Here is a 21,540-nt window from a genome sequence, read left to right as displayed (position 1 = left end):
TTATGTCAAAACGGTTATTTCATAACATACTGTTGCTATTTATAGTTCATCTTTGAATGTTTTAAACATACAACGTACATATAGCACCTTTAAAGTCATATGTGAGGTGAATCTTGTCTTCTGTTTGCCTTGTACCCTCAGGCTCCCGCATCTTTTGGACTGGTGTCCTTCCTCATGCATGCAGGTCTCGAGCGTAGGCAGATTCAGAAACACCTGCTGGCTTTTTCAGCTGCAGCCCCGGTCCTGGCCATCAGTACATACTTCATCCTAAATGCTGTAAGAGTTCTTACATCCTAATCAGATGATTTAGTATGATTTCGTCTCTGTCATTTCATATTGTGAAGCTACAAGAAAATGATGTTCAGTGTCACCATTGAAAGGTGAAAGTGAAGTGGTGTAGTACGACAGTAATTACACTTTGCTACATAGGGATTATGAGCAAAAATGACAAATTCTGTGTATTATTGAATTGTTTCAGTAATGCTTTGGATATATTCCACTTTTTAGAGTGTTGGGTCGTCTCAGCATCGTGTAAGTGCTACTGGCATTGGAATGCTGTTCTCAGCTGGGACTTTCTTGTATGTTGCAACGGTACATGTACTTCCTGAGATCAGCAGCAGGGGGCAACAGCAGTCCAACCATCTCCATCACCATCCAGAAACCGGAGCATACCAGCAGGGGGGGCTAGGGATCCTTGAGAGTCTCACTCTCATTGTTGGAACTGGACTTCCTGTGCTACTGACCCTTGTACTGCATGATGATTGACACACCCAATCATAATATCGCCAAAGTGTGTATATGTTACTTAAACAACAGTAACTTTGCAAAAGTATTTTTCCCCCTCGTGGAAAAATGGTACAGTTCATATAGTGCTGTATAACTGAAAATTGCCTATCTAAACCAACCTACTGTAAATGTTTTGTAATGCCTTTGAAGCTGAAAATCACACTTGAATTGTCAGGGCCATATAAACAAGCACAATGGATTAGGTCCGTCAATATTCAGTAAATGTGAATGTTATCTAGAATACATCCATTGAGCTTTCTTAAACTTTGGTACTGAGGCTACTGGAGAGATGCTTTAAGTGAGGAATACACAGAGATAATGGTTAAATACATAAACCAAAAAACTTGCACTCAGGGATCAATGAATAGGATCTCAGTGAATGTTATGAAACATTTGTAAATGGTATGAAATGTTTTTGTACTGGACCTGCTAGTTTAAATACTAAAAATATTTATGGTCAGCATGGTTTATTCCTATTGGAATGATCTTTATTTAATTATTATGTTGCAGATTAATGTGAAAGGCAACATGTCAAAAGCCATTTGATCAGATGAAGTTTTATTTATAACTCCGTTTTGACCAGTTCAAATTCTGACCAAAATTGTCATTCAGAAGAAAAGTTAAGATCATTTTATGTTATTTCATTCCAAATACCGAGCATGCAAGATGGCTTTTTGCTGAGTGTTTGTTTGAGGGGGAAATGCCTTTCGGTAGTCATAACTAGTAGATTAAGATTTGTTAAATGCACCTATTTAGCCAACCAAGAGCACAAGTTCAATATTGATATGAATGATGAAACTAGTAGAATTTGAAATGAAAGCTAATACTATAATGTCATTACCACTAAAACCTTACATCTGTGACAATATCCAAGGCTGCCATAACAATAGGCTTTCAGCGCTTGTCATGATGTTTTGTACATTTACACAAAAACAAATTCACATTAGGAGCTGTAGAATCACCTTCAGTTTGTATGGTTTTGTTGACTCAGAAGACATATTACAAGTGTTTCTTTAGAAATGAAGTTGGTATTAATTGTATTTTGGGTTACTTTCACCTTTGATTTAATGAAACGAAAATGAGAAATATGAGTTTGTATGTATTTGGACCTTGTGCTATCCAACCATGCGTTTGCCACTTTATCAATAACTGCGGATTGTGTACATTATTAAATAACAATGACAATTGTTTTTTATTTTTATAAGGTGAGAAAAATGTTTCATTTTTAAATTTCCAGTTGGTGTTAATGTCCCATTCTGTATAATAACTGAAGCCATTTGAGTTAAGAAACACGAAATAATATTTTCTTTATGATTCTGTTTATTTACATTAGTAGACGTGAACAAATAAATACATACATATTTCACTCAAAATAGCACCAGGCAACCTACATACAAAATACTAATTAGAAAATACAAGTAGAAAATACTAATTTCTGTATTAAAAAAGCTACTACAAACCAATACTGAGATAGTAGTCTTTACCTTTGGTTAATGGACCATACAGCAGTTACACAGATCCGGCAAATTCAAAACCCTGAGCTGTAATGCCTTGCAAATGGTATTTCAAGCAATACCCCATTCTTCTTGGCAGTAGACTTATGGCAAAAATACTAGGGCTGAACGATTAATTGCATTTGCGATTTAATCGCGATATGATAGAACGCGATTTTCTAACCGCAACGTTCGCGATTAAAAAACGTGGTCTAAAAAAAAAAAAAAATTATAATTTTTTTTCTTTTTTTTTTAAAGATGGTACATTTTGCACAGAGTGTTTAAAAAGTGCATGCCTAGTGTTTATACTTAAAATTACTTTTTTTAAATTACTTAAATGCACAGTGGCAAAGCCACTGATTTGTTGTTCTTGTTTCTGTAATGAGCAGTTAAATAAAAATCAAAAATGTGGGAAAGAATATTTTACACTAAATGTATCTAATATTGTGTTGTTCATATTTAAATCATTCATTACGTTTTGTTGGGGAAAAAAAGAGGAAAAAAAAAATCGCATATTAAATCGCAATCGCAATATTTTGGTAAAAAATCGCAATTAGATTATTTTCCCAAATCGTTCAGCCCTAAAAAATACTGCTGCATATTTGATTAACTACGATTCATATGAAAAATACATGTACAAATAATTGTTTAAATAACTAAGGGACAACACAAGTAATAGTACTCCTGTTTAAGTTACACATTTAATAAAGCTTTGTTTTCCCCCCAAGATAAACTCCACAGTTTCAATATGGAGTTAATCTGTGATTTAATGTCTTTATTTTCTCCCCTCCACAGCAAGTTTATGTGTTTAAGTTGGAGGAGTCTTGTTTAAGTGTTCAAGATCTATGACTTTTGTTTAAATGTCTTAAGTTCTAGGAGTCTTGTTTAAGTGTTTCAGATCTATGACTTTTGTTTAAATGACTAAGGTCTAGGAGTTTTGTTTAAGTGTTTAAGATTTATGACTTTTGTTTAAATGTCTTAAGTTCTAGGAGTCTTGTTTAAGTGTTTCAGATCTATGACTTTTGTTTAAATGACTAAGGTCTAGGAGTTTTGTTTAAGTGTTTAAGATTTATGACTTTTGTTTAAATGTCTAAGTTCTAGGAGTCTTGTTTAAGTGTTTAAGATTCATGACTTTTGTTTATGTGTTTAGGTTGTAGGAGTCTTGTTTATGTGTTTAAGTTGTAGGAGTCTTGTTTATGTGTTTAGGTTGTAGGAGTCTTGTTTATGTGTTTAAGTTGTAGGAGTCTTGTTTGAGTGTTTAAGTTGTAGGAGTCTTGTTTGAGTGTTTAAGTTGTAGGAGTCTTTTGTTTGAGTGTGGCTTGTCTCTGCTCTGTAAAAGTGTGTAGCTGGTGAGAGGGAGCTACTCAGGGGGTCACTCTCACAGCTTTAATCTGCCCAGGCTGGTAAAGAGCTGGGCCTCCAGCGCCATCTTGTTGAAGGAGCGGCTGCATGTCTGCTCACGCACACGCTCCCTCATGTGGAAGGAGGCCTGCGCCACCTTGCGGCTCTCCCTCTGCACCTCCTCGCGCTCCCTCTGCAACCGCTCGCAGCGCTGGTCCTTCATCTCGACGGCCCTCAGTCGCAGCTCCCGCTCAGCCTCCTCCTGCTGCTGCACCTGCTCCCGCAGCTGCCGGTGTGAAAGCTCTTTGCGCCGGTTGTCCTGGCGCAGCTGCTTCACCCTGCTGGTGCGCTGCAGCCGTGCCCGCTGCTCGGCCTGCTCCAGCTTCTGCTGGCCCAACTGCGCCAGGACCTTCTTCTCCCGCAGCAGCTGCCGGCTCTGCCAGCCGGCCCGCAGCTGCGCCTGCCGGATCTGCTCATCCTCACGGATGGCGCGCTGCTGCAGCTCCTGCAACCGGGCCTGGAGCAGCTGGGTGCGGTTCTGGCCCGATCGCAGCAGCTTCTGCTCCAGCAAGTGCCGCTTGGCCTCCACCATCGCCTGCGTCTGCTCCTGTGCCTCCTTCTGGAACAGCATGTGGTGGAGCTGTTCGCGGCAGTTCTCTTGCTTCAGCCGTCGGCGCTCCCGCCGGTCCTGGCACCTCCTGCTGCGCAGAGCACGCTGCTCTTTCCTCTGGGTCAGCCGCCACTCCCGCTCCTGCTCCTGCAGCTCCTGGTGATCCTTATCCTGCAGCAGCTGCTCCTGGTAGTGCTTACGCTCATCTGCTTCCTTGCGCACCACCTCCAAACGTTCCCTCCTGCGGCCCTCCTGATCCTCGGCGAGCCTCCTCCAGCGCTCCTCGTGCAGAGTCATCTCTTGCTCGCGCAGCCCGGCCTGCTGCTCCTCCTGCCACTCCCGCTGATGCCGCCGTGCCTCCATGTCCTCCTGCCAGTGCCGGATCCTGCGCAGCAGCTCCTTCCTCCTCAGGCGCTCGCTGTTGAGCCGCCTCTCCTCCTCCTGCCTTTGCTCCTCCTGCCGCTGGCGCTCCTCCCACACGCTCAGCTGCAGGCGCGACTGTTCGTCCTCGTGCTTCACCAGCATCAGGGCGGCAATCTTACGGTCCTTCTCCGGCACGGTAATACTCATCTTCTTCTGGATGTCCCTGGTGAGCCTCTCCAGCTGCCTCTCAGTGGCAGGAGAGTACCGTAAGTCTCCCAGGCTGAGGCTGCTGCTACCAATATGACTGCGGACACTAAGGAGCCTGCCATCATACGTTGGGGCCAAGCGGTCACCAAAAGCTGCTAAGGAGGAGGTTCTTTCACTGAAACTCACAGACCTCCTACGGCCCAATGTCCCAGAAAACGTACTTTCCAGCTTCCTCTGTGTGTCAGTGGTATTTCTACTCTTAGAATATGTGCTTTGGCTGTCGGTCATATGCTCAAGAACAGTCTCAAGGGCAGAAAACTGTTTTATGGATGCCCCGAAACCCTTACCCTCCTCTATAATCCTCTCTCGCTCCTCTCGACAAAGGCGCAGGAGTCGAACTCGTTCTTTTTCGTGAGTCTCGTACAATATCGTGAGGGCCTCCAACGGCAAGTCCTTGTTTCCCTCCACGAACTCAGAGAGGGACTTGAACAACAGTTCAGCTGGTTTGATGCCCAATTTTACGCATGATTCTAATGAGCGAGGACTAGTTAGTACATATCTGCAGCCTTCTGCTTCAGGTGTGTTAAAGTTATTGAGATCCAAATGAAGTAAAGGGGACGGCGGCTTAATGTCCTCCATGTTGTTGGCTAATTATTAAGGCTAACGTAAGCTAACGTTGTTTCACTGACCCACCATATGGTGATAATCTAGGTTGTCTGTTTACACTGAGATACTTATCTCTGGCCATGCGTAAACATAAATACTAACTGACAAGTTGGTTTATAAACATTTCTTTGTGTACAACTTGGTTAGCCTGAGATAGTTACTTTCGCCAGACTTACAATTTACACTCTCGAGGTTAGTGCAACTTACTCACGCCCTGTTCGAATTGGCTTAAAATGCTCCCTTCCTTCCTTCCTTCCTTCCTATTAAGAGAGCAAGGACTGTTCGAATTGTCTTAAACCCTCTCTTCCTCTCTAGTAAGATACCTTGAAATACGTCACATAACGGTCATTTTTTAAGAGAGCATCTGAGCTGCCTTGCTGTCTTATGGCGGCAGGTATTACCCATAACTCTCTGCGCCATTCCCTAACCGGAGACAAATTTAAAAAAAGATGGCGGATGAAATCGTCGAAGTTCCACAAAGGTATTCACCGATGTACGTTTCTTTGCTTTTTTTGGTAATTTTTAAAAAAAGTTACCGAGAAATAAACAGTGTACTATGTACTTATGTCATGATTGATTAACAAAAATAGTCTGTTTCGTTAGCGATGTATCCGTTAGCCAGGTCGCTAACAGTAGCTGCTAGCTAGCAAATAAGCACACACAGGATGATGACACAGCGTCATGTTGCCGTACATCCTATCTTAATAGACTGTTCGAAATCAACGGTTTTTGAGATACCTTCCCCCGAAGGGACCTCTCTCGTCAGACACCTGTCCAACTAGAGATCAAGGATTAGACAGCTATCTAAGAATCCGAACACAGCCTCAGTCTGTCGCATCTTCTTTCCCCGATCCGCTTACCGGGTTTATGTCCTGTTTGGATACTGTTTCTTTCGTGACCATGGGAAACCACCAACGTGGTTCACCAAGAGTGCCCAACTCTCATTCAATCTAGATAGCAATATCGGTGGAGCGCTCTCTACCGGCGAGGTAGAGTCAACGTCAAACTGCAACACTATTGACAAGTTGCAGTTTTAGTTGAACACATCGATTGTTGAACTTTAACCATGAATTTACATTTCAGGTTTATGTTACTAAATTATGATTATGACATTTCAATGAATAAGTGGGTAGCCTGTTTTTTTTTTACATTGCTTCGTTCTATAAAATATGACAATAAAATAATGAATACGATGAAGCCAATAACACTTCGATCGGAAATATTATCCTTACACTTGGGCCTACGTGTTAGCCGAAATGCTGGAACTACTAGACAACTGATTTGCTGCTCGTTTCTTCTTGTACATGTGACCCTATTTGTGATACTGAAGAAATATGACTGAAACATTACCCTGCTTCCGATCAGCTAGGAGACAGAGTGTAGGTCTGAAAGGCCTTTTATGGAATCCAGCCTTTCTTACTGATAGACCATAAAAAAAACCTAATATCGGTTATAAAACACGGCTATACTTTAAACTGGATTATGTCGGGATTTATATGGAAACAAAACCTGATACTGCGAGAAAGTGTAATGACAGCAGTTAGCCTACATACAGGAATTCATGTGCAGTGAATAGTCTGCATAATAGTCTTTGTGTTTTCTAGGCTGGTGTGAATTTGACCTACCATGTCTGTATATAATAGATCATGCGATAATTATTGCATTATCGTATCACATCCAGATTGGGGCAAAAGCATTCAGTGTCAATACCAGTACACACTTCGTGTGTAGCTTAATGGTGCAATGTCTTAACCTACAGACATGTATGTGGTCCCTGACGTGTTGGAGACGGTACCCGGGACAATGAGGTTAACACATGTATTCAGAATATGCATAAAGCAGACCAGTGTAAATACCTGTCTAACCAGATAACTGAGCAGAAAATATGTAAGAAATGTATACAAACACACTGTATTTTTTTCCTTCTTCACAGATTACAATTTGGCAGTTGTTCGAGAATAAACAATACAACAATGGCAACAGAGCAGAACATCGCCATTACATAATTTTATCCGAGCCTTAACTCTAAACAGACAAGAAACCAAACCTGATAGCACACTGTGCTTTAAAAAAATTGAGAGCAGTTAGAATGCATACAGACGATAAATAAAATACAGTCATTATGTACAGTATACAAAAGCTGTTTTAAAAAAGTAAGCACAAAAACACTGGTCAAACTAAACTTCAATTGCCACAAGATCCATTTAAAACCGAAATCATCTAAACATCTAATAAGGCTAAAATTGATTTTTCCTTCGTGTTGAGTCTTTAAAAATGTTTTAGGAACAGGCATTTCAAACAGTACAAGTACATGCAATATTGAATTATAAACCTGAAGCCTTTGTAAAACAAAGTTGACCCAAGTAACTTAATTGGCTTGAAGTCAGGCAGACGGTCTTTTCAAGTGTAACTGCGTCTGATATTAATAGCTGCATCGTTTAGGCTTATGTTGCTGCACTGACAGTCAAATGAGACACAATTGGCACAAACATCAGTGCAATGCATTTACAAGCTGGTCTAAGGTCATGCTACTCAGCCCTGTTAACTGGCTTTATAACTTGTTTAGCACCTAGAGGTGTTCAACATTCTATAACTAATTCTACGTCACTTGCAGGACTAGTCTACACATAATTAGGCACCTAAACTCTGATGAAAAAGGGTGTTCTTCACATTCACCACAAATATCTTTTTTGTTTCCAGTTTTCCATAGGACCAGGTTTACAAAGGAGCCGCAGCACGCAGACACACGGCTGCAACTGGCACAGTTAATGTAGCAGTCCTTCCTACTAGGACAGATAAGCAATATTAATAAAAGGGCAGGAAGTGGCGCAGGTGTTCTCTTCGGGTCTGTAACCCCATCCAGACGGGTGTGCCCCTGGCTCTGAGTGACATGAGACTGGATAGTAAAAAATAAAAGGAAGCTCCCTCCCCCCCCCCCTTCAGAGTCCAGGCCCTCAGCAGGAGGGTTGGGAGAACAGGCATCCCAATGACGTGTCAGTCTTTCAGATCATCGCCCGGAAGCCAAAGGACAAACCAGCTCCTAGCGCCAGACCCAGGGACAGGAAGAACGCCATGATGGCCCCAGCTGTCTCAGCCTCATGCTGAGCCACTTTCCTGAGGGGTAAACAAAATAAGGCATGACACAGCCATTCACCAAGGCTGTCTGATGCAACGGCAACAAATGACTTAACTATTTGGGGAAAAAAGGTAAGTTGTGTGGCATCATACATACATCATATCAAAGTTAGACAGGACAATATGGACTAATAGAAGTTCTGTGTGGTTCTGTGGCAGTTATTTATAACATGTGTACTCACTTTGGACCAAAGCACATGCAAAGACTGGCCAGGTAGCCATTACTGAAGGCGAAGACGATCATGAAGACGATGTACCAGGCGTCATTGGCAAACACCACTGGTAGGTATTCCCTGGGTTGTACATTACACAGGATAAAGAGTGGCACGAAGATCACACGTGCAATCACCAGTATGGGCAGCCACATACTGTCTTTCCCAGGCTAGAGGGCAACAGAAGACAAAAGGAAAACAAATGAATTAAAATCACCATAAACACAACACAAGCATGTCCGTCCTTGAATTTTGTGTCTGTTACTGGTGGATTTGAGAATGTTCAACAGTAGAGAGACACTTGTGCAGCACTTTTGTGCCAAAATGTCTCTGGGACAAGACTCTGTGGGGAAATAATTAAGGGTTGGTCTCTGATAATGGCCTTATCATTGAGGTTTTGGGACAGAAGCCCTGTCTGACCTTTTCAACTCTGCTAAATACAATTAGCTCTGCCTCTCAGCATAGAGATCACATCTAGTGCACAAGTCCTTGTTGGAGACTCCAAGAACCAGACATCTCGGGCATCATGCAACATTCTGAGCCGACCCCTCCTAAAGCCCCCTCAGCTAATTTGTCTAATTAGATTGCACTCAAAGTGCGGGGTTGGGTGAGGTCGGTGGGGGTCATCCACGAGAAAGAGCGTGGTTTAGGGCAAGGAGGTAAGAGCTGAGGAGGGGGAACAAACTCTCCATTGACAACTAGGCATGCCTTTAGTTCAGGGAACATTGGAAGTGAAACACATGATCTTCACACAGCTGGTAGCAGGGGTTATATGAGGGGAAAGGGGTTCTGGTTTAAAGCATTCCTGCAGGGCTTTGTGTGCACTCGGTTGACCCCAGTCCCTCCCCCCTCACCACTATAATTAAATCAATGGCATGATGAAGACAAAATAACTGTAGTTTGAAAAGCAAAATGTATGTGTGGTCAGCAATTCATCCACAGAACAGAAGTCCTTGAGACGTGCACACGGGGTGAGCGTAAATGGATCAATCTCTATTCAGGCCAATTAGGCAGCGGAAATAAGCAGCACTGTGGACCTACGGGTACATGTGCTTGTGGGAGCAGGGGCAGAGGCTAAGGACTGTGTGTTGATCGAGTCACAGGATGACCGGCAGGAGGGAGAGAAAGTTTTGCCTGAGGTTGCGGGTACCACGTTTTCCCCTTCTTCAACGTTTGCTATATAAACCTTGTTAATGTAGAATAAATGATTGATAAAATCTTTATGTTAATGTATTGTTAACGTCTGACAAATGTGTGTTAATATCGGCAGGAAGAGGCCTATTTAAACAACCGCGAGCGGAGACACTGCCAACTGAGTATTCCAGAATTTTTTTTTTTTTGTTTTGTTTTAAAGATCTGTTCTTGAAGGACAGATGAGAGCATGGAAAAATCATGTGAGTGTTGACAGGGTTTCTCTTGGGCGTCATTACTCTGCCTCTCAACCGAAGGACCCCAAAGCAGTGTGGGGGAAATGCCTTTTCATCCACCCAGCAAGCTCATGGAAAGAGGAAAAAGGTTCTGAGAACAGATGTTACGTGGGATTCGACCAGAAAAAACAAACGTCTTGGGATTGGTAAAGGCTTCTAGGGGATTTCTAAGAAGCCTTTACATTGTGTCTCTCAAAAGGTGCACACACACACACACACTTCACGGTCAAGGTTCTCACACTCACCCACATACACACAGCGGTCAGACTGCGTCCGGCCCAGTCCATCACATTGAAGAGGAGGAAGCAGGACACTGGGATAAAATATGTTTCTGTGGAGAAAAGAAAACAATCTTACAACTGAGGCTGAAATGAAAACAACCAGCAAAGATACACACACACACACACCACACAGAAACACAATCCTTACCCCATTCACCAGGATCAGACACTGTGGTTTTCACGTCCACAGTTACTGCGGGGAACGTGCCGATGGTGACAGTAAAAATGCAGCACACAGACAAAGCCGTGACCCAGATCTATAGGTTAGAGACAACACAAACACATTTATCTACACAAAGCTATTAAACATATGGCAGAAAATTATCTGTTCACCGACATGACACTGATATTACTGGACTCCTGCACCACTGGTGCTAGGCCCAAATAGGTCGCCATGACCTGCCTAGACTTGATATACAATTAAAAGCATTGTAGCCCTCCAGGTGAAATCCACACTATTCACTCTCTGCGTGTGCTGCCTCGGCTGTGTAGAAACAATCATCCCACTGTACTGGTGAGAAAAAAAGAAATCCTCCATGGAGTAGGTTGTACCTGCTTGAAGATGCCAAACACAGACACGGTTGGCTTGCTCTCCTCCCCAGTCAGGCTGACCACTGGCCTTTTCTCTTCAGAGCCATCTGGGGGGGGGGGGGGGGGGGGAGAGACAGACGAGACACAACATCAAGATAAACGTCCACAGCTCAAGTCTCAACATGGGGACTGTGACGCCCAGTCTGGATGTGTTGTTGGTGGAGCAGCAGCATCATTACAGTCTAGACTATGAGAGCACTGACTCTCCACTCAAAAAACCGCAGGACAGGCAAGAGCAGCACTGTAAACAGTACAGCTAGCACTGGTGGCAGGGGGAGTGGGGGAGGGGATGTGGGGGATGAGAAGCCATACTTCCCAGCGGTTGGTTTTTTCCCCCCCTCAGTGCTTTTCAATTAAATGCATTCCTTTTGGGTCTTGGGATAAACCAAGTAAACAATGCTTCAGCTGTTTACAAGTGATGAATATATTAAGAATCTACTGCCGACTATACCTTTCTTCAACAGATCCATCTTGTTTTCTTCATCATTAGCAGGTCTTAGCCCACCGCTCTCAGCATAGTATTGGAAGAACTCCTGGAGTTGAAACAGGAAAGACTTGTTTCAAAAGAAAACACCCCACCTAACCACACATATCATTAGCATTCTGATGAAGGCATGGATATAATGGAATTTTAACCGCAGGAGAAATGTCACTCAATGTCACACAAATGTCAAGTTAAACAATCCTAATTAAACATCCTAGATCCTCCTTGTGACTCCACTGTGTGCAATCTTGCTCAGCATGCTTTATGTCGTAAACTATTACAGGAAACCAAAAGTGAATGACTCACTGACAGAATACTCATACCATTCTGGGCAGGGCGAGGTAGGAAAAGATGGCCAGCAGGATGACAACACAGGCCGTGATGAAGTACCCAAAGGAACTGTCATTGAGGGCAGAGCCAGCTGCAATCAGATAGAGAGGACACCGATCATAACTCATGTTTCATTCATGCCAGAAGAGCAATTTTAACTCTGATTAAAGTGTGGCTGGTTTCATGGAGAAATGGATGTACATATGGATGTATTACCATGGCATTGTTAGTTATTTGTGTCACTTAATTGACAATTTGAGTAATACATCTTTTTTTTTTTTTTAAAGTCAAGCCAAGCTTGTTTAAAATCATGGTGTGCAGTAACCTTGTACTTAAACAACCTTCATCTCCTTATCTGGTGTTGCATTACGTGTAGTGGGTGGCACTTACAGGCCAAGGCACAGATCATGGAGAAAGCAGCGAAAGTTCCAGCAAGGCCTTGTCCGCTCATGATGGGCGTCGTGTATGCAGCAGGGAGCATTCCAGCCAGGCCGAAGAGACTGCCCTGCAGAACGGCTCCGAATGCTGTGAAGAGGTAGCATGAAAGAATGACAGCACAAGGGTCTTTAGATGTAAGATATGTGTGAGGGCACAGCATAGAATGAGCATAGCAAGGTTCATTCCCTATCAAACACTCCCTCTTCATTTCTTTCCCCCCTTCATCAAGGCCTCTCCTCAGTTTGAGTCTCTGCCCAAGGAATGTGAACACCATCAACAACTGAGATTATCTATTGGGTCAACATGTCCTTTCTCCACCCCTCACAGAGCTAAGCACAACCAGGGCAGTCTGAGCACTGGAGTGTGGCTGGTCGCAGTTAGAGGGCCTGGCCTGATTAAAGGGAGGGACGGTGGGCCGAGCCAGAGCCATCTGGACGGCATACGGGGTGGCAGAGTACAGCACCTCCGGACACTCACAGTTTATGCAGACAATCTTGATCATGGTGAGCATGAAGAATGGCAGCGGGGTCACGTCCACCTTCACCAGGATGGCCGTCAGCAGGAACACCACCAGGATGACGGAGAGGCAGCCTGAGATGCGCAACGTCTGGGGGATCCTGACAAAAAGGAGGACAAGGAAGACAGAGGGTTGTGAACAGAACATTCCTGAGGGACTGTTTGCACAGGGGAGTGTAGAGGGAAGATCGGAGATCCCTGGCAATCCTTACCCCATACCCACATATAATTAAAATAAACACAGCCCCCAGAAACACGAGCCTCAAAGTGGGATCATGTGGCTTCATATGTATACTCCACTCTCACGCAAACCCACCTGGGCCCACAAAGCCTTAACCCTTAGGACAAGTTACACACTGTGACCTATAGGGGATCTTCGAGAGATGCAGAGAGGTATGTGATGTTTATTGGAGTAGGTTTAGGGTCAGGGATGCATTCAGGGGAGGGGAAAGGAGGGATGCCCAGTACGTGAGATGAGCCGAGTACTAAGCAGGGCTGAAGAGCAGGGAACAGAGTCTGTGGGGAGACAGCTGGAATTGGGACAAAGCTGAGATTCTCAGGGAAGTAGGTCTGCTCTTACAGTTAGATAAGAGGACTGATGAATGGATGTTTGGCATTAAAGCAGAATATAACCAATTGATGCAATGGTGAATGTAAAATGTCAGTCAGATATGGCCAGATGCTTTTCGAGTATTAAGTGGACAGTTTTTTTTTAATGCTGATGTTAATGTTCAGGTCAGAATTCAGTATGTGGACAGGACAGCAGAGGAGCTCTTGCGTACCTCTGGTGGATGAAAGAGTTGAGGCAGGTGAAGATGAGAAGAGGGACCATAGCACAGAGAGTCATCACATTGCTGAACTTCGCCTGCAGGACATTGCGGCTGTCTCCCTCCATGGTAACATTCAGTGTACCATTACTGCCAACATCGGATTGGTCCTTCAGCCGCTCTATGAAATACTTCAAGGAAGAGCAAAGAATGATCAGTTATAGAATTACATTACAATACAGTAGTAATAACAGTATAACAACCATAAAACATGAAAATAATTATCAGTGCACATCTGTAGAGATAGAACCACCACCATGGCTTGTTGGGTCTCAGGTGCTTACGGGTCATTATTGATTTCAACGTAAACTCATCTCTATAGGTAAGGGAATTCATGTTTACCATGGTTGCAGTCATAAAGAAATTCCATGGCAGAAGAGTTCCAAGTCCTAGGATGAAGAATATGATCCAGACAGCATGGTACCTAGTAAAAGTAACAAGAATACATTGTTACTCCATAGCATACACACAGTATGATACTATTGAATACTGTATACACTGAATACGATCTCCACTCAAGTGGACATTAGAGCTGAAGTGAAGTTGAAGATACTCACTTGTCTTTTGGGGGATTGATGGCGGTCATTTTCGTTTTGTGGTTGCAGTGATTGTACTGCTATTCACTGAAAGGCATAAAATCTGAAACAGAAGAGAGTAATTAATCAAATGCTCTTTCTGACCATAGAGACACCTCTTTCGTTTCATTTACAGCCCTATCCCACAACTGTTGCCAGCATCGACTCCAAGGAGTCACGGTAGAAATGTGAGTAATAATATTCCTTCAGTGCAAGCTCTGGTCAGTCGGGGACAGAGATGACCCCCACACACACACACGAAATGGATCACATTTTTATTTATGGCTAAAATTCCATCCCCTCACTGCCAAACCCCAACTACCACAAGTCAGCGAGACACCAAAAACACAATGTTTTGGGTATTGATTCGACAGGCATGAAAACGCAGTGAGGCAGAAGTTAATGAAACCCTCCATGGGCTTATGACTGAAAGCACTGCCGAGGCTTCAAGTGGCTCTGCCAGCCAGATGCAAATTTATTCAAAATCCTCCAAACAGATGAGAAAGGCTTAAGATGAAGCAGAGTCAAATCTCTGCCTGCACACCAGAGAGCGTACAATCTTCCCATAGCCTGAACACCACATCACAGTCAGAACCAATCGGCTCTCAAAATCCTCCCACACATCATTCAAAATGAAAAAGAACATTACAACACTTACAAGAAAACAGATATCTAGAACTTACTGCTGCAATAGATGTTGTTCCAGAGGCTGTGGCTCCACTGAGAAAGATGAAAACTCCCTAGTGTGCACTCCAGATATCCCTAGGCGGCCTCTCAAGTCAGAAGAGACTACTAAGTGAGGGAGCTTAGCCAAGTCAATTTTATAGTTACGAGGTGGTCTAGTAGTAAATGCGACCCTCAGAGTGGTCCCTCCTACCCTCACTGTTATACTCGGTCTTCTGAAGTAACGCCCCTTCTCATGTCATCATGAGCACGATAACAGATGCTGTGGATCTCTGTCCCATTTACTCCCGTCCTCCCCTGGACATGCCACAGTCAGATGGATGGCTGCCCACTTGAGCGTCGTCAAAACTCTCCTTCAGTGCCAGTACACAACACACACGCAGGCACACAAACTTGTAAACACACACACACACACACACACACACACACACACACTCTCTCTCTCTCTCTCTCTCTCTCTCTTTCCCCTCAGATTTGTGCACTGAACTTACTGTGATCCCACGAAAATGGATGAGATCTTTTGGAAGTGAAGAGGGAGGGAGGGGACAAAAAAAAAAAGTGTCCACTTAAGCCTGCAGAGCAAGACCAACAAACGAAAAATAAACAGCCAGACCTCCAAACAAAGCAGCGTCTCTACAACCCTATAAGACAAATAAATCAGCTGCGCTGTATACAGTGAAGGACCAGGCTGGGCTCCAAGCATCCAAACAATGGCCATCCTGACAGGCACGAAGACAAGATCATCGCCATTATGGGGCTTTTATTCACCCTGGAAATGCCCAGCTGCCCAAAAGTTACCCTCGAGTTTTTCAACCGCAGGAAAAAGTTGTGGGTAGGAATGAGGTTCAGATACACATGCGCTGAATGCAGTGTTGCCCCACTGCTGATAATTAAACAACAAAACAGCTGACGGTCATATTGTCTTAATGAAACAGATCCTCTCCCATTGAGAGAAACTGTGGATGTGGGTTAAACATGATGGGACAGATCATAGCATTCCACCCCCACCCCTATGCAGAATACAGTTCTGTCTCTGTGGTAGATAAATAAATGATTTAACAGTCTTTAATTGGGTTTCCTTAATGAGATTAGGGGTCAATGTCAATTCTCGAGAGGTTGAGCATTCTATGGTTCGTTCAGTGAAGGTAAAATGGTAGCCAAATATTTGCTGGCGATTTACTAGCACTCGTTGCAAGACCAATCCCCGCCATCCCCACGGAGAACAAGTACTTGAGTATGAAAGAATATTTTGTTCTTCGTGGCTGTAGACAAAAGCCAACAATCAGGGTCTAATAGCTCTAGCTCCAAGACACACAAAAGCCAGGAACCACGTCTGATGGCTCCAACATAGACAAAAGGCCAGGAGCCAGGCTTGATGGCTCTAGTCTGGTATGTTAAACTGAGAGTGGGGTCTCATTGAGTTATGGTCTGAGTTATCACCTAAATCTAACAAGTACATGCTTGTTCTCTCTGTTAAGCACTGAAGCTGCCAATATGACCCAACATGCACATCCCTTGTAATGGTAAATATTGTGAGATATTTAAAATATTTGAACACCACAGCAAAGCTTTGAATAACCAGGCGTGAATTTACTAGTAATCTGCCGCACAAATGGTCACAAAAAGTAATCCATTCCAATTAAAAATGTAATCTCATCTCCATGTGAAGGTATTGAGGTATTCTGTTCAGGTCTCGCAAATAGTGTCACTTGTATCCATTTCCGCTACAGTTCATCTGGCCTTCGCCTCCCACAAAGGAACAATTCTAGATTCTACTTAGCCAAACTGAAGATAGATTAAATGCTTCAACCCTTTGGAGAGTGTGGCTGTCCTTACATAATACTTCAGGCTTGGACAATGAAACTGATTTATGTCAAGCAGGGGAGCAGGGGCCTTAACCATCACTTAACCACACAGAGACAACTTCCACACTCAAGATGAGTTACAGTGTCTTTATACTTCACTATGGATGAGACACTGCCGTAGTTAGATGAAGAGCCACTGCTTAGACAAGGAGACACACATCTCAGATAAAAAAAATCAAATATTTACCAACAGAACTTAAGAGTAATGATTCCAACAAGCATTATCAGGCACATTTAGAAATGTCATACAACATCACCACGATTACAAATACTTTATGGAAAACTTTCTATTCACAGTGAAATCCATTCTCACAGCTAAATTAGGCAGCCAAGACTCCAATATAATCCTATTATGTTGAGCACTGGCTGGAAATCAAAGTAAAGCTAAAGGATATTATGGTAAGGGCATAATTACGGTAAGTACTGTGACAATATGTAGGACACATCAACTCTTATACTGTTATAAATGGATTGGCTCATTTAGTTTCATTTTGGCTCTTTTCAGCCATAGGAAGGCTGCCAGGTCGCCACACCAACAGCAACTTCACCATGCGCCTCTCGGGCCATGCGCATGCAAATCCTGTACGATCTAATTACCCTAAACTTTGTTACAACCAATGGAATTTACCCTGATACCCTGCCTCACATGGTTGGAGGAGTCTGATTGGAGGCACTGGGTTCCTGATTGCTGGACTTGGGTCCATTAAACATGCTGCCTCTCTCTGTGCCAGAAGACTGCTCCTCTGTATAGCAGTACCCTACTCTGCCCTTCTGTTAAACAACTGCCAGTAAGGGCTCATACTTCCACTCTTTACATTGCAGAGGAAAACACTAGGTCCTTTACGGCCTTTGAAGATGGCACAACAGATATTTTTTTCATACCATTAGCGACACAACAAAACTAACCTGATCCTTAGTGATAAGAGCTGCTGGCTCATAGGGCCTATATCATTAAAGGTGCACTGTGTAGGATTTAATGGCATCTAGTGGTAGGTTGCAGATTGCAACCAACTGAATACCCCTCCCTCACCCCAGATGCCAGTAGCTACTTCCAAAATAATATCATCTACAATCACATCGAGTAACCATAATGTCAAGTGATGAGGTTATGTTATGATAGATGTTTAGAAATTGCATTTAGTTATTTGGTCTGTAAAATTAATTGTGAAGTTTGGCTGTGTCAGTTGTTGGCCGAAAACAAACCAAAGCTTTTATGTTTAACAATACACTTTTATTGGCAATAGTTTCAGCAGCTGAGGGCTGATCTTTGTAACGTCACCGGGTCTTTTAGGTCAAAATAACAAAGACAAATTCTAGTTTTGCTACAATCCTGGTAGCAATTGTCAAGATTGTTATGCAGAAAAAGGTTACTGCCCATGGCCATGATCTGGCTAAAGCTATCTAACAACACATTGCATTTAGATTGGTAGGTTAAATTACCAGTCCAGCAGAAGACAGGCAACTTTGTCATCACTCTGAAAACATTTGCCCTTAATCAGCATTCTGAGAAAAGCCAAATGAATGACAAGCTGCTCCTATGTAGATATGAAGGGCCCATTCTAAGATAACGAAACCACAACAATTTGTAGTTACTGACGATTTGTATACTCACAAAAACAATTATGTATACTATATTCCATTTCTGCTGATAGATCCCCGAAGTCCTACACACTGACCTTTAAGAAACAAAGTAGACAGCCTTGAAAAAAGGAACAAGGTTATGGTATACAGTAGAAAATCTGAATCTTGACCTCAGCACAAAATCCAAATGAATGTAGATATTAAGCACTGGCACATTCCCAGACAGTAATCTCTAGCCCACAGAGGCAGCATTAGTGAGGTAACCTTGAGAAAACGATATTCTCCCTGTTAAACTTCATTGTTTCTCAATTGGAAGGTGAACCAGTTCAGGTGCTAGTAAAACCCTTCATAGGAGGATAATTCTGACATTCTTATGAAGGAAGGGCTTTCTCAGCCTAATACGGAGGTGGGCAAAAACCTCACTTGAGGTTATTTTAGGCCAGTTCCGTTTGTTAGTCTAACTACTTGTAAACAGTTAATAAAGCATATGCTTGAAAACGAGAGAGCAAAAGCCTGCCATCCAAATCAGTGGCGTGGAATATCTGGTTGATGTCCAGAAGACAAGTAAACAACAAAGGAAGAATAACAGGCACATTCGTGATCTAACTGAGCATTCGGTTATAGTTGTGAAGAAATCTAGCGTCATGTCCCCAAACACACAGAGATTCAGCCTAAATATTTAAGGCTGTTATGTTCTCCTACAGACTGAATCTTACAATGCTTACCAGTTTAGTCTATAAAAACAATAAAGTAATTTAACCTATAGACAGAGTAAACCAGATTACCCCACCTGGCCCCCAATCCCACTAACAGCAGTGTTGCTATAATGGTTTTTCCACAAGGTCACCCCGCTGATTTATCGTCTCCGGGTTCAGTTTCTCCCAATGCCAAATCTGGGGGAGCCATCACTGTTCCCAAGACACACGAGTACGGCTGTATCTACTCAGCCATCAATCACAAGACTAACTTTCCTCCAACTCCGCTCAGTATCTCAGTCAGCCCACTGCCTACCAAATGACGATGACACCGACACCACTTCCTGGGACTCCTGCCACTGGGATCGCAGTACCAAAACAATGCAGAGAGCTCCAGGAATAGTCAGATGGGTATTGATGACTACAGGAGGCACGGCAACCCATGAAATCAGAGCGGTTCCCATCTAAGTGCCCGTAAAGGCAGTTCTTAGGATGCGCCCAACACGCCGCAGGTTCGCCTGGCATCTGCACCACCACCTGTGGGGTTGATTGACAAATGGTGGCTACAAATCCCAGGGAGGGAGGTCTCCATGTCACTGAGGAATTCCTCATGGCTAAAAAATTAGCCACCTCGGACATTTAAATGACAACAAAAATCACAAATTCTCAAATTCCATTGAATAGTAAACCCTGAACTCTCCCATGGTGCGTTCTTGGCTTCTCAAAGCACAGCTTGGCAAAAAATATTTTTTAATACATGTCTAGTACATCCATTTTAACATTATATGTGCACTATAAATATCAAAGCAGGCCTTCATTGATGGTATTTAAAATGTCCAGAGCCAGTGTGAGCTGTAATGCTGGATAGATCTTTGCAGGATATCAGATGTTGCTTGTATGTTGTGTTATGGTTTCTTTTTAACTTTGGGAAAAAAAAAAGAGAGTGTACATACTGATTATTGTTCTTAGGTCTTTGAAGTGCCTGTGCTTTGGTCTTTCAAATTCTGAGATTGAGTGCCAATGAGAATGAAATTACGGAATGTCGAATGAAGGAATGCTGAACAGTTACACTTCTCAATAGAGGAAATCGATGTCTAACTCTCAGTGCGGTTTTCACGTGTTCCGAATTAATTTACTCCACACACAAGCTCATAACCAGTTCTTGGCGATGGGTCACAGATAGATAATAAGCTTTCGACCGATGCAGTCTAAAAAGTGATTATACGTGTGTCGCGTGAGTGCAAACTGCCCGCACATCACCCCAGCTGTTCTCGGGCATTTCAGACCAGGACAAAGAAGGCATTCTGATGCCCTCAAATATCACTGAGGACATAAATAGTAAGGGCGCATGTGAGTGAACACGAGCATCCGGGTGACAGACGACTTCAACATGGATAATCACAATTTCCATGCTTTTAACTTGACTGTATATTAAGTGTCAACTTATGTACCACACAGTTAACTTCCGTGACTTTTCAGCCTCTGTTACAATTTAACCTGTTAAGTTTCCGGGAGATAGACAAGGCGTGATACCGAATAAATTGACTTCACATGATTCCGCGTCAATGCATGACAAACAAAGTGAACTAGCCATATTGAAACGGACACGTGCGACTTTCGTCTTACCACGCGGTAGGATATTGTGTTTGTGTTTTGTTCGAACACTTACGGAATCTTGTACGAATACCTTTAGGCTACACCATGTTAACGTCACTCCACACAAGCCACTTTACTGATACTATACCAAGTCATATACGTTTTAGTAGTCTCCCTACAATGAATGAAGAAACCTCGCTAGCCTACCGAGGACAGTTAGAGTTAGCTATTGTTCCTGGTTGAAATACAACCCGAAATAAATACATCTATCCAACTGATAATATAATTACACCAAAGGTTAATAAGTGACTCAGAAATTAGATGAATGATAGTCCGACCCTTACAATATCCATCCATAGACAATACATGAAGCTGTAAGTTAACGATAGGTTAACTTAAGTCCTCTCAAACCTACAGCAGAAGGTGAACTTACTTCTTTGAACTACAAAATACATTTGACCAAGATATAACATACAAAACGACCAAATAGTTGACTAAATTGTAATAATTTCGCGGGAAATGTAACGTTACAGGAACACTGAACTTGGCGGCAAATTTTATTCCGGAGATATGGATCTAAAGAGAACATATGCTGCCCATAGATGATCAAGGTAACATACAATATAACTATTCTTAAACGTATGTTTTATAGAAGGGACTATTAGTGTTAGTAAACGGAATCCATTTAGATTAGTTAAATAAATACTGGTGATACACGATACTGTGACCGATAGCCATACATCGAATGTACCCACCAGCACATACTATTATTTAGTAACATAAAATTAAACGACAAATACTCCCGGTTTCCTTACCTATTTGGTGAATTCACCACCG

The 21,540-nt window shown here is 42.9% G+C and overlaps 2 protein-coding genes across 4 annotated transcripts in view; one reads left to right on the top strand and one right to left on the bottom strand.

Moving 5' to 3' along the window:
- LOC122129550 (zinc transporter ZIP9) overlaps nucleotides 1–2,249 on the top strand; it is a 5,593-nt gene extending 3,344 nt beyond the window's left edge. Inside the window, exons 6-7 of the mRNA XM_042704492.1 lie at nucleotides 142–276; nucleotides 508–2,249. Coding sequence (XP_042560426.1) covers nucleotides 142–276; nucleotides 508–765 — 393 coding nt within the window. The 3' untranslated portion in view covers nucleotides 766–2,249. The remainder of the gene's footprint in view (nucleotides 1–141; nucleotides 277–507) is intronic.
- Nucleotides 1–21,540, bottom strand: part of LOC122129549 (equilibrative nucleoside transporter 1-like) — a 25,870-nt gene extending 4,330 nt beyond the window's left edge. The window contains exons 1-13 of one of the 3 annotated variants that reach the window (XM_042704488.1): nucleotides 21,519–21,540; nucleotides 14,265–14,346; nucleotides 14,050–14,131; nucleotides 13,663–13,838; nucleotides 12,842–12,981; nucleotides 12,317–12,451; nucleotides 11,920–12,017; nucleotides 11,564–11,645; nucleotides 11,074–11,159; nucleotides 10,670–10,778; nucleotides 10,486–10,571; nucleotides 8,784–8,983; nucleotides 7,355–8,580 (exon numbers count right to left, since the gene is read on the bottom strand). In XM_042704488.1, coding sequence (XP_042560422.1) covers nucleotides 8,469–8,580; nucleotides 8,784–8,983; nucleotides 10,486–10,571; nucleotides 10,670–10,778; nucleotides 11,074–11,159; nucleotides 11,564–11,645; nucleotides 11,920–12,017; nucleotides 12,317–12,451; nucleotides 12,842–12,981; nucleotides 13,663–13,838; nucleotides 14,050–14,131; nucleotides 14,265–14,293 — 1,335 coding nt within the window. In that variant the 5' untranslated portion in view covers nucleotides 14,294–14,346; nucleotides 21,519–21,540 and the 3' untranslated portion in view covers nucleotides 7,355–8,468. Of the gene's footprint in view, nucleotides 1–7,354; nucleotides 8,581–8,783; nucleotides 8,984–10,485; nucleotides 10,572–10,669; nucleotides 10,779–11,073; nucleotides 11,160–11,563; nucleotides 11,646–11,919; nucleotides 12,018–12,316; nucleotides 12,452–12,841; nucleotides 12,982–13,662; nucleotides 13,839–14,049; nucleotides 14,132–14,264; nucleotides 14,347–14,965; nucleotides 15,110–21,518 lie in introns of those variants that run through there. The other 2 variants (XM_042704490.1, XM_042704491.1) reach the window with 2 other exon arrangements.

Source organism: Clupea harengus, unplaced genomic scaffold, assembly GCF_900700415.2.
Source record: "Clupea harengus unplaced genomic scaffold, Ch_v2.0.2, whole genome shotgun sequence".
In the NCBI taxonomy this organism is placed as follows: domain Eukaryota; kingdom Metazoa; phylum Chordata; class Actinopteri; order Clupeiformes; family Clupeidae; genus Clupea; species Clupea harengus.
This window is presented reverse-complemented; position numbering and strand designations above follow the sequence as displayed.